The sequence below is a fragment of the Malurus melanocephalus genome, unplaced genomic scaffold (genome assembly GCF_030028575.1).
Source record: "Malurus melanocephalus ecotype Western Australia unplaced genomic scaffold, MMel_1.1 scaffold_588, whole genome shotgun sequence".
NCBI classification, from domain to species: Eukaryota; Metazoa; Chordata; class Aves; order Passeriformes; family Maluridae; genus Malurus; species Malurus melanocephalus.
The window spans coordinates 237187-252903 of NW_026623820.1; the positions used below are offsets into that span (position 1 = coordinate 237187).

The 15717-nt window shown below is 43.4% G+C and overlaps 1 protein-coding gene across 3 annotated transcripts; it reads left to right on the top strand.

Moving 5' to 3' along the window:
• The first annotated feature begins 950 nt into the window (after window positions 1-950).
• JPT2 (Jupiter microtubule associated homolog 2) lies at window positions 951-15467 on the top strand. Of its 3 annotated transcripts, none has more exons than XM_057382834.1 (6): window positions 951-1056; window positions 6905-7053; window positions 7544-7686; window positions 10001-10046; window positions 10794-10829; window positions 15228-15467. In XM_057382834.1, exons 1-6 carry the CDS (start codon window positions 1013-1015, stop codon window positions 15380-15382), a joined length of 573 nt encoding a protein of 190 aa, XP_057238817.1. In that variant the 5' UTR covers window positions 951-1012; the 3' UTR covers window positions 15383-15467. The 3 variants fall into 3 exon arrangements, with proteins under 3 accessions (XP_057238817.1, XP_057238819.1, XP_057238818.1); XM_057382836.1 differs by lacking the exon at window positions 15228-15467 and adding an exon at window positions 11518-13112 and having other exon boundaries at window positions 953-1056; XM_057382835.1 differs by lacking the exon at window positions 15228-15467 and having other exon boundaries at window positions 954-1056; window positions 10794-13112.
• Window positions 15468-15717: the final 250 nt, after the last annotated feature.

The following is a 15717-nucleotide window of genomic DNA, read 5'->3' on the forward strand; positions in this document are numbered from 1 at the left end:
TAGAGGATCTCCTTTCTGGTGGTTGCTCCTRTTCTAGGGAGGCCAGAGCATGGGGCCACAAGTCTATATCCCTCTGTGATTTTCTAGTACTTCTCAGTCTTTCTAGTTTGTCTTGTAACTCTGCTACCAGGCTGGACAAGTCATCTACCTGGTCACATCTTATTCCACTGGTACAATCCACTGATACGCTCAGGCATTAGCTACAGCCTGAAGCCTGGGTGGGTAAATGAGGCTTTGCACRTTTTTCACGGCTTTTTTGGGAGTTCAGTCTGTGTCACCGCATCTTTTTTGGTGACAGAGGACACAGTTCCCTGSTGAGAGGGCACCATGTATTTGAGCTCTCTCAGCAACTTAAGGACCGAAAACTGAGCAAACTGCCTGCGCTGCAGCGCCCTTCCCGCTCCACGTCCTGTTCACCCGCCCGCACTCCCTGGAGCCGCTTCAATCTCCCGCGCTGCTCCGACACCGCTCCCTCCGCGCCTGAGGGGCTAKCGGCTGCGGGCGGGACTCGGGTATCCCCGAGCTCGGGAACTGTGTGGAGGGCAGCAGATTACGAAGTCCTTCCTGAGGTTATTCCGTACGATGATCTTCCTCCTGATTTCTGCTTTGCACCGCCATTTCGATATGAAACCCCCACAGAAGGCCCCAGCCGTGGCKGTAAAGTTGACTCCTCAGCGATGCAACAGCCTAGACCCATGCCCGACTCCGTCCCTTTAAATGTCCTCCTGGCTCGCCCCGCCCTTATTTCAGCTAATGGCTGTGCAACTTTCTCTGACGGACGGGCACTGCAACCAATRGATTGCATCCAAGTTGAACGTCGACGCGGATCGTTTCAAGCTTCCCTCCCTCTACGAGGCTGGCCGGCCAGGCGGGATCTCGAGGCGGTCAGCTGCGTTCCATAGGCTGCTCACTGTGATAGGCAGCTAAAGCAGCCAATGGCAGGGCGGCGCTGCCGGCTCTCCTAGCGGCGCGGGTGGAGTGCGGCTGTGGATCCGAGCTGCTGAGTGCCACCATGTTCCAGGGTGCCGAAATCGGGTCGGCCAAGCCTAGCTCCAGGTGGGGTGGCGGAAGAGGGTCGGTGAGGCGGGGGAAAGAGTCCTGCCGGGGCGGGCATCCGCGCAGGAGGTGCGGGGTTCGACTGAGGGCCGTGGGGGGGGGCGAGGCGGGCATGTGGACACTGGGACACTGGCCGAGGGGACCGGGTCCCCCCGAGGGGCATCTTTGCCGCGGCGGGTGGGAGCGCAGCCCCATCCCTCCTGCCGGAGAGAAGCTAGTGTGCGGCCGGTGCCTTCGCCGTGCTTCAGTTTACTTGTCCCATTCCCGGTGGTCTGGGCCGGGGTGAGCGGGGAGTGGTCGCACTGCGCTKCCGTCGGTGTTGCCTCGGGTTGAGTCCGCTCTTGGGGCACATGGGGAGGGCCCCAGGGCTGGGCGGGGCCCCCACGGGTGCAGGGCCCAGCCCAAGCCGGAGCTCGTGGAGGGGTCTGGCGCAGGGAGAAGGGCCTGGCGCTGGGGTGCACCTCCTGCCGTGTCTCTACCCCGCGGGAGCGAGGGCCCTGGCTGCTCTCTGTGAAGTTGTGAGGCGGAGGATTCAGGACAAACGCCTGCAGAAGCAGATGTCGTCTTGTTTTCGTCCTGCGAAGTTGAAATATATTTATTATATTTGAGGAGGAAGGYAGATACTCTGAATACCGTAGGGCGTGAGTGCAGTGATTATTCCATCTGCGAAGCTGTCGCGTGCGGGAAGGAGGAAGGGTTTCGACATTATACGGCTAAGAATGCTTTAAGTTTGCCTGCATTCCAGTCGCTCCAAGCTACAGCCTGGTTTTTAGAAGACTTTTGAGGATGCTCTGTCCTTGGTGTAGTCTCCGAGAAGTGTCTGTTCTCATAGTGATTTTGAAACCACGTTTAACGCATAAATTAGGTTCTCGAGCAGACCATTGTAACGTGTTAGTTAATAGCCAGCAAAGGTGGTCTTACAGCTTGCGCCGTGTGTCGCCGTGTGTTTGTGTTTCGCCTGAGAGCCTAAAGCCATTCACAGCTCTGTACCAGAGCCCGTGGCAGCCCCGCAGGAACTTCCTTAAGTGGATTTGCAGCGTGGTCTCTGAGGTGTTGGCTATTGACTCACGGCCTGAGCCATCAAGGGCAAAAGTACCTGGTTTAAAGACAAAGCTTACTCTGTTCATTCTTTGAACAAAACTTTAGTTTTGAATGCAAATCCTTTTGCAGTTCTTGGTATGTAGAAGTTGCTCTGATCAAAACAGCGTAATTCCAAATCCCTGCAGCAACCACCAACAGCTGTGGAAGCAGGAAAAAATAAATCTTCCTAATGTGAAAACTTTCCAGAGGAAATTATAAACAAGTGCTTTGCATTTTGAGAACTTCATAATACAGGGGTATTACTGCTAGAAATAAATGATGCTGAGATTTTAAGTGAAAGTTTTCACTTAATTGTCCAGGCAAGTGTGTTTCTAGCCATCCTGTTAATGTTTACAGTGATAGAGCAAGCAACWGCTAAATCGAATTAACTGCCTAGCTTTATTTTCTTCAACTTTAACAACGACACTTTGTATTTTTAAGGGAGTTTTCCTTTTCCAAAATGAAACAGGGGTTTACATGTCTAAGAGCAGAGCAGGACAGAGTCGTATTATTCTGCTGTCGTGCAGTATAAAGATGCATTGTATTAACATACCTTTGATTCATCTTGTATGTAAGCAGTTTTGCAACTACTGCAAAGAGCTGACAATGGTAAGTTTAACTGTCTCGGAAATGTAATACTCCGTGTTCCTGTACTCCCCTCTGAGCCACCGCAGAGTATCTTTCAGATATCTTTCAGCTCAAGAGCGTGGCTGCATAACACGGCTTGTTGTTTGTATGTGAGTGAGCTGTTTAATGAGCCATGAGTCTCTTGATCCCACAGCAGGAGTACCCCAGGAATTCTGGTCTTGCTTTAGAGCCTGAGGTTTCAAACCTCAATACCTGCTTTCTAATAGTTTCTCTCACCTTAGTGAGGATCTCTTATGGATAATGCAATTCTACCTACTGTGTTAGAACTGCCTGAAAACTGGTAAAACTTCAGTGTTTAACTTTCAAACAGGATTAAGGGAAAAAAATATGTAGAAGGTGTCTTGAAGTAGTGGATAAACCTTGCCCCTCCCTTCCATAGGTTGGCAGAAACTATGTTGGGGCTTAATGAGTAAAGGGCATTCAAATATGTTAGAATGCCGGGGGGGGGGAATATCAGAAGAACTAATTAAAATCCTTCAAATCTGCCAGAAGAGAGCAAAGCAATTAGTAGGGGGCTTTTAAACTTGCAGAATAGAGCTCTTGAATTAATTGYTCTAGACGAGTTCACAAACTTCTGGTCCACTGGAGGGGAGGGAGAGAAAGGCAGATYGAGATTTTGTAGAAGGCAAAGGGTTGTTTTTTCACGGTTTGAAAGAATAAAATGCCTTCCCAATGGAAAAACGACCAAACATATCTGGCTACAAGACACAAAAATGTTTCTATGTAAACTGATAATACTGATGTAAACTAAAATGTCTATAAAGTAACTATATAATATATGTTGAATTTCTGTGTACTCTGTTGAAGCAGCTCACCTTGGCTTATCGAGTTTAGCATKCTGTTTTCATTTGGTAGGATTTCGAGGTGAAATCTGATTTTCTTACTTGATGTGGGGGACCTGCATGTCTCACTCTGCTCTAGAACTGAGTGGGTGGTAGTGCAGGGAGGCCAGCAGTTCTCTAGAGGTTACACAGCAATAAAATAGCTTTGTAGTCTCCCACATACTCAGTTGAAGGGAATGAGTGCAAAGCCCTGTCCTCTTTGTTGCTGTAGTTCAAGGTTATTTTTGGTAATTCCTGTAAATGACTTTGTTATCTGACTTTGTATTAGTTTGAATTTTATTAACCTAGTGTCACAGCCACTTGAAAGTTTATGTAATGCTTGGAAGGTTCCCAGCTTTTAGAAGTTMCTGAAATTGAGGTGGTAAATCCACTTTGTGTATGTAGAGTCAAGGCATTATTTTGTGTGGTGCTGGCAGAAAAAGTCACTTGTGCTCATTTCCACCTTGTAAGCACCACCAGTGATACCTCTGGCTAATTTTTTGAACAGCAGAGTTTTCTTWCTATGGATACTAAGCTGAAAATAGGAGGACAGTATAAGATTAATCAGTATTGGACTTACTTTGATGAAGTTTCTTTGCTGAAAGAAGTTTCTTTGCTTTTAATCTTAAAATGGGGTTTCTCTAGAATCTTTTTCTGCAATAGCTCTTAAAATCCATTGCAGGAATGAGAAGTAATTTGGTTCTTATGACTGGCAATTTTTCTGAAACCAAAAAAAAACCCCTGAATGTAGTTATCTTATTATTYCTTCCTATGCATTTAAGGCATGTGTTAAGCAAACAGCATGATAAATGAGTGAATCCGGGGTGTAAGAGACTCCAGCTGTATAAACAGCTTTTTAAAAACMGCTGCAGTTAAAAAAATAGCTGGAAAAAAAACCAGGTAAAGTTAAAAATCATTTAAATTATGTAAGAGGAGTCCATTTTTACAGAGACTCCTTCCCAAACTACTTTTGTAGAGTTCCCTTTTCCTTCAGTCTCCTCAGTTTAAGTATTTAAACTGACTCATGGTTTCTGGACCATTGTGAATGATTAAAATTCATGATTTACCTATACAGTGTCTGCTTTAATCGTGAGTTTAAATCTTCTAAGATACATGGAGAGCACATAGGATAGTTGGATCTGTAGTCTGCTGGACACTAAACTGTAAATAAGTTATATAAAATAAGCTTTGTATGGTCTAACCTGTGCTGTGGACAAGGAGTTGTCCTGTCTRCTGAAATTCTAGTTACTCCTCAAGCTAAATGCATTCATGACATTCACAGTCATACTAAGGATTAAAATATTGAAACTGGCCAGCAAAGAGTCCCTCTGAGGCTAGTTCTGTCTATATAAACTATTCTCAGACTAAAAGAGGAATTTCTTTCTCCTTCTTCCCAAAGAGCCTAAAACTGCTTTCTGCTTTCTTGAGATCTGAAATGCACACAAAGCTCATTTTCTGACAGAGGAGCCAAATATCTCTATTTTTGTGAAATTAAACCTTAAACTGGAGTAGATCTTGGCATCAAGAGGAGCCTCATTTTATGCTTGGTGTAGCTCTCCTGAAGTGGCATGCTGCTGTCATAGGGCTAGACAGAGAAGGCATTCACTGGCATTTGAGTTGTGTTCAGGTAGAGAGGGATCAAGATCTGGTGACTTAAAATAGTTGTCTTGGTTTAAAAGTAAAGGTTAATTTAGGTCCCAGATCAAGGGTTCACATGAGAAATAGTATAATTGAGCTACTATCTCTGTTCAGGTACTAAGACTGTAGGTAATTGGTAGATGTAACTGTAAAGATTATTTTWATACAGAATCACAGAATCATTAAGGCTAGAAAAGCCCTCTGAGATCGTGGAGTTCAACCTTTGACTGCTTGTCAACTAGACCAGAGAGCATTAAGTGCCATGTTCAGTCATTTCTTGGAACACCTTCAGGGATAGTGACTCCACCGCTGCCCTGGACAGCCCATTCCAATGTTTAACAACCCTTCTTGTGAAGAAATTCCTCCTGATGTCCAGTCTGCCCTCCRCTGGCACACATGAGGCTGTTTTCTCTTGTCCTGTCCCTTGCTCCCTGGGAACAGAGCCTGACTCTCCCCAGCTGCACCTTCCTTTCAGAGAGTTGTGGAGAACAGAAGGTCCCGCCCCAGTCTTCTTTTCTCTGAGCTGGACCACTCCAGCTCCCTTAGCTGTTCCTCATCAGACTTGTGCTCCAGACCCTTCCCCAGCTCTAWTCTGTTCTCTGAATACAGTCCAGCCACTTAAAAGTTTTTCTTGTTGTGAGGGGCCCTGGCTCTGAGGTGCCTCACCATTGCCCAGCACAGGTCACTGCCCTTRTCCTGGTGGCCACACWGGTCCTGGTACAGGCCAGGATGTCACAGGTCTTGCCCACCTGGCCACACCCATCTCATGTTCAGCTCACGTCAACCGGTATTCCCAGGTCCTTTTTTTTTTTTTTTTTTTTCTGGGCTTTTTTTTTTTTTTTTTGTTAATTTTCCAATTAATTCCACCGATTCCACTCCCAAGTAGTAGTTTGGTTCCTTTTTGGGGCAGGGCCTGTAGTCTATTGAACAAGACATAGGCTTTAACTGTGGAATTACTACTGAAGGACAAGCATGACTTTTGCTTAGTTTTCAACAAGTCAGACCATTTTGGTTGTAAGCTCCAAATTTTCTGCAGATCCATTTGTTATGCTCTGGTGCAAAGCTTTGGTTTTAATGGATTTGCAGCTTGACCACTGAAAAATTGGCTTTTTGGTATTTTGTCTCTTCATTCTAAACTACAGCATTAGTAGTATTATGATATGATAACTATTATGGTAACTGGTGGTTGAGACTAGCGAAATTTTTAGTAGTTATGAAATGTCTGCTTTTATTTAAACATTGATGGGTTTGAATTGTATCACAGATTCAGAGTTGGTATGTGCAGTTTAGCAGAAAGTCTGATTCTGTAATGGTTATTTTTAAAATCCTAACCAGTCATATGGCTTCTCTTCATCTCTCCTGTTTCTGGAATACCACTGATAGCATAGAAGCTTGTGTTGGTGGCAGTTTTAGGATCATTCCATGTAATCATAGATAGCTTAATGATCAGATTGACTGACCAGGAGGTTGGCAATATTTGTGCTGAACCTGAGAATATTCTCAACAGCTGTTGAGAAGTAGATACCTCATAGACCTAGCCGAAGTGCCTAAAGTAAATTAAAATCAGAATAGCTACATACAAGGAGGARAGGCATCAAATATATTGAATGCTATAAATTTTAAATGAACTTTTGTATCTTGCTCTTCATTCTGTGATACAGGGTATTGAAGCCCCCAGGAGGAGATTCTAGTAATCTCTTTGGGAGTACAGAAGAACTGTCTTCTTCAAGCAGACCACATCGGATGGCATCCAATATCTTTGGAGCATCAGAACCACCTCAGAATATTCCAAAAAGAACAAACCCTCCAGGTAAAAGCTGCCCCTTCTTTCTGTGTGACTGGGCTCTGAATTGCAGCACAGAATGGTTTTGTGTCCCTAAACTGGAACACTGGGATCTGTCTTTTTATGTTGTATTTTCATATGCTGAATGGGTTTGAAAAACAAATCTCTTCAGACTTCTGAATCTATCAATGTTTCAGGGATCTGCATGTTCATAGTTCACATGAATGTTCACATTTTTTAGCACATCRTCCAAGTCTTAATTCTTTCCACGTTGAGGTTCTAAGAAATTATGAAAGGAAACAGCTTCTTTTGTAGAGTTGTATCAGCAGTTACCTGAATTTGAGATCTGCAGGTGAATTGTTACAAAGGATTTCAGCTAGGCAAATAAAAAGAACTCTGTGCCAACGACTCTATAGACAGCAGGGTTGTAGAAGTCCTTGAATTCTATATTTTTTTGTTTTTTAATATGTTGTAATGAAACTAATATAGGAAAAGAGTCTTAACAACTGCCTTGCAGGAGGAAAAGAAAGTGGCATTTTTGAGGACTCTAGTTCTGCTCAGCCTCGTCCACGCATGAATCCACCTGGTGGGAAGACAAGCGATATCTTTGGSTCTCCTGTCTCTCCCAGCATTGTGCGAGCACACCCAAACAAGCCCAAGGTATTTGTACTTGTGTTGCTGTCAGACCAAGAAGCCAGCAGCTCTGGGGTCCTGTTACGCTCTGTCATGTGCTTGTGCTCTCCCTAAAAACAGAAATGAATGTGCATGGAGTGACATTGAGTTAGTTACTCCCAAAATCTCTTTGATAGCTTGATATTTGGGGTGTGTCAGGTCTCTGTATAAGTATTAATTAGACTGTGGATGTGCATTTAAAAAAAAAAAAAAGAAAAAAGGAGAAAAAAGCCTTTGACCTTTCTTGTAAGTGAAGTGCAGCTGGAGTTCTTGACAGAACCAAGAGGCATTTAAACTGGATAGGGAAGAGGTATTTTTCCTTATTCTGCAGTTTGGCAGGTGTGATCTTGATGCAAACTTGGGAAGTTGGTGATCTAGTTGGTCAGTCATAAACCCCAGTGAACTACAGTCATAAACCTTTATGTGGTCTGCCTGTGCACTTCACCWTTCTTAAATACATGTATCTACAGTCACCCTGAAAGTACTTCAGCAAGCAATGAGGCTTAAGTGACCAACAGTAAAAAAGTGAACTTGGGATCAATGGTGTCAGGCCCAGCATGTACTTGTTCTGTGATAGACAAAATTATCTCTTGGTATAGCATTGCAGTTGTTACACATAGGTTATACAAGGATTGAGTTTTGATCTTAAAGGTGGGTAATAGTTGCTTTTAGTAATGACCACATCTGGGTTTGGAAAAAGCAGGATACATTRCAAGTTAGTGTATTTAAGTGCTCTGTATGTGTGTTTACAACCTGCTGCCTTACTCTAAGAGCAGAAACACTAATAAGTGAGTAGCTATTATGCTGATACTGTTTTTTACATGTCAGATAGCACGAAAATATAACATTCTATGAAACTGATGTGGTTTAGGAATGGTATTCCCCAGTTTAGTGTTCCCACTGAAAACACTCCAAACCTGGCATCATTCATGTTCCCCTCCCCTGTGGCTGAGGAGGGAAATTGGAGGCACAAAAGGTAAAAATCACGGGTTGATATAAGAACAATTTACTGGAAACAGCAATGAGATAAGAACAGAAACAGCAACAAMATTAATAACGGAGTGTACAAGGATGAACAATTCACACCACACAGAACACGTCATTACCTCAACCACTCAGCTGCCACCACTGGGCAGAAAGGACCCCTGCCCCATGCCAGCCAGAAGGGATCTCTTCACCCCTCTCCCTGCCAAGAGATGTGGTAYAGAATAAGCTTCGGGTCCTGGCCATGCCCTTCCTGGTTACTGCCAAAATTAGCCCCATCCTGGCCAGAACCAGGACAGAAATTGTCATTATACTGAAAACAGTCTAGTTTTTGCTGGAAATTCTTMGGAAGAAAGGATTAGTCCAATTTAACTCTCTTGCCTTTGTTTTTTTCCCTTAAAGTGTTGGTAGAGTGCTTTCTTTTTTATATGCGTATTCTGAGTGGTATCTGGGGCCATATGAAAAGAGGAGGAARAATAAGTCTGGGAGCTAGGTTTTTTCAGGAGTAGTGCTGTTGGCGTAGTAGAGGGCTTTGCTTTGTTTCTCTGTACCCCTTTATTGGGATGGTTGCTGTTTCTTTTTAGTTACTTTTTTAGAAATATAACTKTAATTCACATGAATTCCTGACTAAATGGAGGACAATATTTTGGAAATTCTTGTGTCATTAATTGTAACATTGGAATTGTGAGAGATAGTGGGATGGAAAGAAGACAGCATATTTACAAAAACTGCTGCAAGTTGAGTTTCATTGGTGGGAAAACACTCCTCTAAAGTGTGGCTGCATATTTCTGACAGTTAATTGAGACTGTTGGGAAAATGGTCTTAAAATATTTTGATTGTTACCTGACTATTGGGATACTTGCTGAAGATGGGAATTGCTGCATATAGGTAGGGTCTTCAGGGGCTGCTTGTATTATACCAACTTCTCCTGGGTGATAGCAGGTGCTTGACRGGAATGGAAATTATTAACCTTAAAATCAATGAATCTTTAAGGCTAGAGAAGACCTGTAAAATTGAGTCTGGCAATTAACCCAGCACTGCTGTGCTTACTGTCTTGATGTTCTAATGTAGCCTCTTCATCTGTGTTCCAATGAATTGTCCGAGATGTCTACCTTGCCATAACTTAGAAGATTTATGCTTCTGCTTTTRGGGTTCTGTAGCAGTGGAGGGGATGAAGGGCTGCACACAGCTTGCTTTTACTTGATCAGTGATCTATAAACTTAGATCAGAAATAAAGCATAACTTTCAGAAGGGTTTTGTGACAGACTTGCTGTTTGAGAACAAGAATACACTAAGATGGTTTTTGATTTCTTTGCAGGATCAAATTGTCTTGAAAGAAGAGGAAATACCAAAGAATCCAGAAGGTCAGCAAGAAAAATTCCTTTCTCTGTTCTCTTTGAGAAACTCTGAGGAAGTTTCTTATGCTTCTGCTTAAACACTAGCCTTAGTCTTATRTATTTAGGATAATATGACTGAAAAGTTTAGTCAAAAGTCTTAATTGCTTGTCTTAGTGGAAATGGTTTTCTTCCAGTTATTGAGGCAAACACAGGTGTGAGTCCTGATACTCTGTGTTTATACTTTGCTTGATCCCATGTGTATATATTCGGGTATGTATGGAATCTTTATATGGCAAAACATCCCATCAGGTTACCTCTTCTTCCCTTGCCATCTCCTTCAAATGRGTAATTTTGGCCTTCTGTAGTTGTAAATAATAGCTAGCTGACTGACAAAATGTATTACTGCTCAGTTACGTGTTAAAGGATGATGGGAACCCTGCTTTCAAGCTCAGTATGAAATTATTTATTGGTACATTGTATTTCTTAATTGCATGCAACAACCAAAATAATTCTGAAGGTGTATTGCTCAGCCTTCACATCCCCGTTAGGAAGATTGCTGAAGGAAGTGAGGAATTGTTGTGAAAAGTGAATTTTTTTTTCTTAGCMCCTGTTGCTTTCAGGAATTCCTTCAGGAAAAATGAACAAATAATGAGAAATCTTGSTGTGCCATGGATGGAAGATGTGGGAAATAATCAGCTCACAGAAAAATGAGGCACTTTGTGCACTACAGAATAATGAGTGATCTGATGATCTAATCTGTTTTCTTTAATGCAGCTACAGAAAATATCAAACCACATCTGGAAGATGGAGGTGAGAAAAAACCTCTGGGCAAAGAGGAGCGATGCAAGGAGCCAGAACCCAAGATAGACAATCACGAGCCGCGACTAGGGCCAAGGCCACGCTCACACAACAAAGTCCTCAATCCGCCAGGGGGAAAATCCAGCATTGCATTCTATTAGGGTCATTGTGTCACTGTCACTAATGGAGAAATTCTTGTCTGTGTTGGCAAGGTCAGTTTATATCTGTTGTGTGTGAATAGATTCTTAGGCAGATGGATAAGCACCATGTTAGAGTACATAGCGAGGATAACCTGGGGATTTGGGGAGGGAGGACTGGGGAGGGAATGGGTGCCTTCTGGATGATGTGAGTATTGGCCTGCCTGGGTAGGTGGCAGAAAAATCAGTGCTATTTAGTGGTGAGTTCCTCAGACTGTTAAGTTCTTAGCTAGGTGATGGCTCAGGACATTCTTGTGGAGTCAGGCTTATCCATACAGTCAACATGTCAAACCTTGTGAATGGGAAGGGGCCTGGAGATCACACCTGATGATTCTGAAGTACAGCAGRTAGGCTGGTTTCCCCTAGGCAGTGGGATGCAGCTTCACAGCGTGAGCTGACTTGCATTCGTGTGAATATAAATAAGTTCCCCTGGAACAATTAGTGCTGCCATAGTTAGGAGTTTCTTCAGTCATTGCTCCTCTTTCTTCTTTCTTGCTTTGCAGCCCATGATTGCTGATACAAGGACAAAATACGCTGAAGGTTTCTTTTRTGCTCATAAACCATCGTATGTTTGTAAAGATTGTGGTCCTCCCCTCCCCGGTATTCAGGTCTTCYGGATGCCTTTAGTAATCTGCTGATTACTGTTACTAGCTCTTCACATGCTGTTTCATGTAGGTGCTTTTATGTTTACTGGTAAAGATGTGGGTGCAAATGACTGCTTTATCATAGTCTTTGAACAGAGGCAACTTGAAGTTTACAGATACCATGGAGAATAGGCTGAGGTGTCAGCCAGGTCACTCTGACCCAGTCTATCTAAAAAGGGCTTAGCTTCAGTACAGGTTTTCACTTGGCTCCCCATGGAAACCAGGACTGTTCTCCTATCTCCATCACAGTGAATTTCCTGTTGGTTTTACCTGTGCTGAGTCTGTTAGTGAATTCTCCTGTATTTTGTTAGCCTTACCTTTGCCTTTGATTGTCTCAGATTCTTGTTGGGAGAACTATGTGAGTTCTCCCCAGGCTAGAGCTGTAGTTAATTTTGCCGTAGATTAGTTGGAAAAACCTTCGTTGGAAAAACAAAGGCCTTAGCAATACAAGCCTTCTGTTTGTGGTGGCTATTGTAAATCATGTTTGGAAGATGTGTATGTTTTGCACAGACGTTTTTGGGTGAGGGTTTGTTCTCTGAGTGGATTTTATGATCATATCCAGAGCTTTGATATATGAATGTTAACATAAGGTTCTTACTGTTAAGAATATTAAATACTGACCTTTTAAATCTGACATACCAAAACAGYGGTTGTTCAGGTACACCAAAGAACAAGTGGCCTTATTGTATATATCCACTGCTGTTCTAGCCCAGGTTCCCTGGGAACTGCTGCCATTGAGGGGGTGCTGGGCCAGGTGCTAAACTGCTCTGTGATTGTAATGCTTCCTAGGCCATGTAGTTCCCTTGCGCCAGCAGTGGTGGGTGACTGCTTTAAGACATAGTTGCCTTTTCTAATAGTGAAATATATGGGGCAGTGCTAATAGAAACAGCCATGGAAAGTAGGGATTTCAATGCCTTTGTAATTTTCAGATTGGTTTGGAGCTGCCTGTTATTTTTCCCCTGAGGAAAACAAGGCAGTAGTTCAAACTGCAACCCTGGGATGAACTTACGTTACTTCCAAACATGTATTTCCTAGCAACTCTTTCTGAGTCTGTGCTCTCTAGCCTCTGGCTGAGTCTCAGATACATTCTCTGTTTCAGTTCCTTGTTCCAGTACTTGACAGGAAGCTGTCATGTGGAAAAGTCAACCAGAGGCTGCTTCCTGCATTGCAGGCTCTGGCATAGTTGATGTTAACCTGCAATACCAATCATTTGGCTTCTTTTAATACTTGATGTGCATTGGCTTCAGTGCCTGTCTTTTAAACAGCAATTTCTAACTAGGCCTTAAATTAGTTAAACAATGTTAATTTTCTTGCACTTCATTCTTTGGAATCTGAACAATKTTTTCAACTCAGCAAGTAAGATTGATCTGAGCATTTCTCCAGGTCAGAACGGGTTTGGAAATCAAATGATGGAACATGCAGTTGTCAATAAATCTCTGTATTTTGTTACTTCATTGTGTGATGTAGATGCCTGCTTTTATAAATTGGTTAGTACTCTCTTTCACTATAGATACGCTGGTGAATTTTGTTGTCTGAAATGGGAAAGTTTGCACATATATTTTCAGGCCTTTTGTACAGGGGACCGTGCTCAGGGGCTGTAATATCCTCCCCAAGGCTGCCCATGAGACAGACACCTCTTATCCCTGGGTAGGGGTGGGATGTAGCAAGAGTTCAGCTTAATGCCTTTTGGTGGGCAACATTCCATTATGTTCTGTACCACACTGGGATTCTGTTAGATCTTCAGCAATATTGCAAATAGAATTAAATACTCAAGTATTTTAAATACTTAGGGCTCTTTGTAGAAAAATGTAGTAATTCCCCTTGAACAGGGGATGTTCTTTATGTGGCAAAGTCATACCCTCACTTCTGTGCTTGTAGTGAGTGCATGAAACACCCCTCAGTGCTAGACTCCCTTGGCTAACAGAGGAGGGAACTGCAGCTACTGACATTGCACTTCTGGGTGAGCTGGACACAGTGGCCTCTCAGCCAGGATGTTGTGTGTCTGTGGCATGCATCTCTGAACTTCCAGRCTGTGATGCCCTCAGAGCTCTCGGCCAGCCTCTCCAAACACACTTCTRTGTTTGGCCACTTAAAGTTCAGAACTCTCCTCTGAAACATGCACAGTGCTTTGGGTGGGATCTGCRTAGTATGGGAATGTGGTAATGTCCTTGATAGCACACTAACAATAAAGGATTGTCTTTCCTTTGAGCCACAGCCAACAGTACACTGCATTATAGCGCCACTTCGCAACTGTGTGTTACTTCAGTGCTTTCCCCAAAACTGCCGGTTTGTAGATATCCTCRGGACAGAATGTTATCCTGGTTGCTGTTTCAGTCTGGGAAGGAAAATGATAGTATCCAGAGTCTCCATAGTGAGCTTAGCCTAGGAAGTGGTTAAAGGAGGACTTGGATGCTTTCATGTGTGTGGTTCTAAGCATATCTGCTGCTTAGTCCCTAAACATGTTACTGTGTCTGTCCTGTACAAGACCTCACCRTTCTAGTGAACAGCCCAGCTGCAGTGTGTCACACTTCCTAATCCCCATGTGTGCTAGTTAACCCATATCATGCATGTTTTCCCAGTGAAGACTGCTGACTGCTGTGCAAAACCTTTTAAGCAAGCACTTTCTGATACTATCCACCTGTTGCATCACTGCRTAACACCCTGCATTGCGCTCCAGTGAGGAATATTAATGTCCTCCCTGTTGGTGTTTTAAACAGCATTACTGTGAGTTGTTTTTAATTATTTATACAGGCTAATCAGACTTTGAATATCCAAAGTACATTCTTGGGCTTGTCTAATGAGAGAAGATACATAAAACAGCGATGTGTGAAGAAAATTATTTAAGCACTAAATGAGTAACTGGTGTAGTGTGTTCCCTGGAAGGTTCTCAGAGTTGCTTGTGTACAATATGATCACACTTGTGTGTGGATGTCTGAGTGTCTTGGCTACCTGGGTGATTGTGTAATGGAGCTGGCCACCCAGTGATTTGTCCAAGCCCTTTGATGTGTCTCTTGTTGARGCTGTGCTGAAACTGTATATCTCTTCCCTTTGGGCAAGGTGATGGATTAAATGTCATTGAGGCTGGAATTTCCCATTGTTTCTTAAGGAACAAAGTTGGGTCACAGTATCATGACTGTGGGAGACTTGGTCACATGTAAGCTGCTTCTGTCATTACTGGTTACCAGCTGTGCAAGAACTAGACTGGGTAGCAATTCATTGCTGGCTCAGAAGTCTCCCAGCAGGTTAAGCTGGCTGCCCAGGCTGTGCCCAGTTGCCACTTCTCCCTTTGAACAGTCAGTGAGCAGGAAGAGCAGATTTAAATTAGTTTAAATTTAGTTTTCTCTTGCTTCTGGGAATGAAGACAGTCTCATCTTCAATTGGCTTTCCCTTTCGTTCAAGCTCCTTATGTTGCTAACAGGACATTGTCTTCTGCCTTAGAAAGGTTAAAATATTGGCCATAGCCAGCAAGAATGTGGGAATTTGCTTTACTCATCAGCCTCTCTAGGTACARCTATGTTCTAATTGTGGTCTCTTACCCACTGCTTTCCTCCTCCCTCCTACGTATACAGGTATTTTAAATAGTAGCTGTGCTGCCTTTGGCTTCTCCATGATCCCTCATCTGCTACTGCGTGTGTGCTATGTGCCACTTAAACCAAAACCACAGACCAGTCTGTGTCCAGGTGTATCAGAAGCACAGGGGCCTGTTGAAGTAACAGGAACTTAGCATTATGCCAAGTTCTTCATAAAGATGATGGGTTTTTCTCCTCTGTCTCCTCCCACAGACTTAAATAAATGCATGCTCTCCTGTGTCAGTGTTTAATGTTCTGTCTGCTGCGAGTATGCACTGGGGCGTGAAGAACCACATAAGTCCACCTCAGTGTGAACTGCCTGAACTAATGTCCACTTTCAGGTTTCACAGTCTGTATTATGAGTCTCAATCCAGTGTGTCTTTGGCAAGAGGGATGTGCTGCCAGAGAATATCGTTGCAGCTTAAATGTTAAGGCCCAGGTTGTCCAAGACTGGGGACAGGGTGAGGGGTGGGGCTATCAGTGCAACACT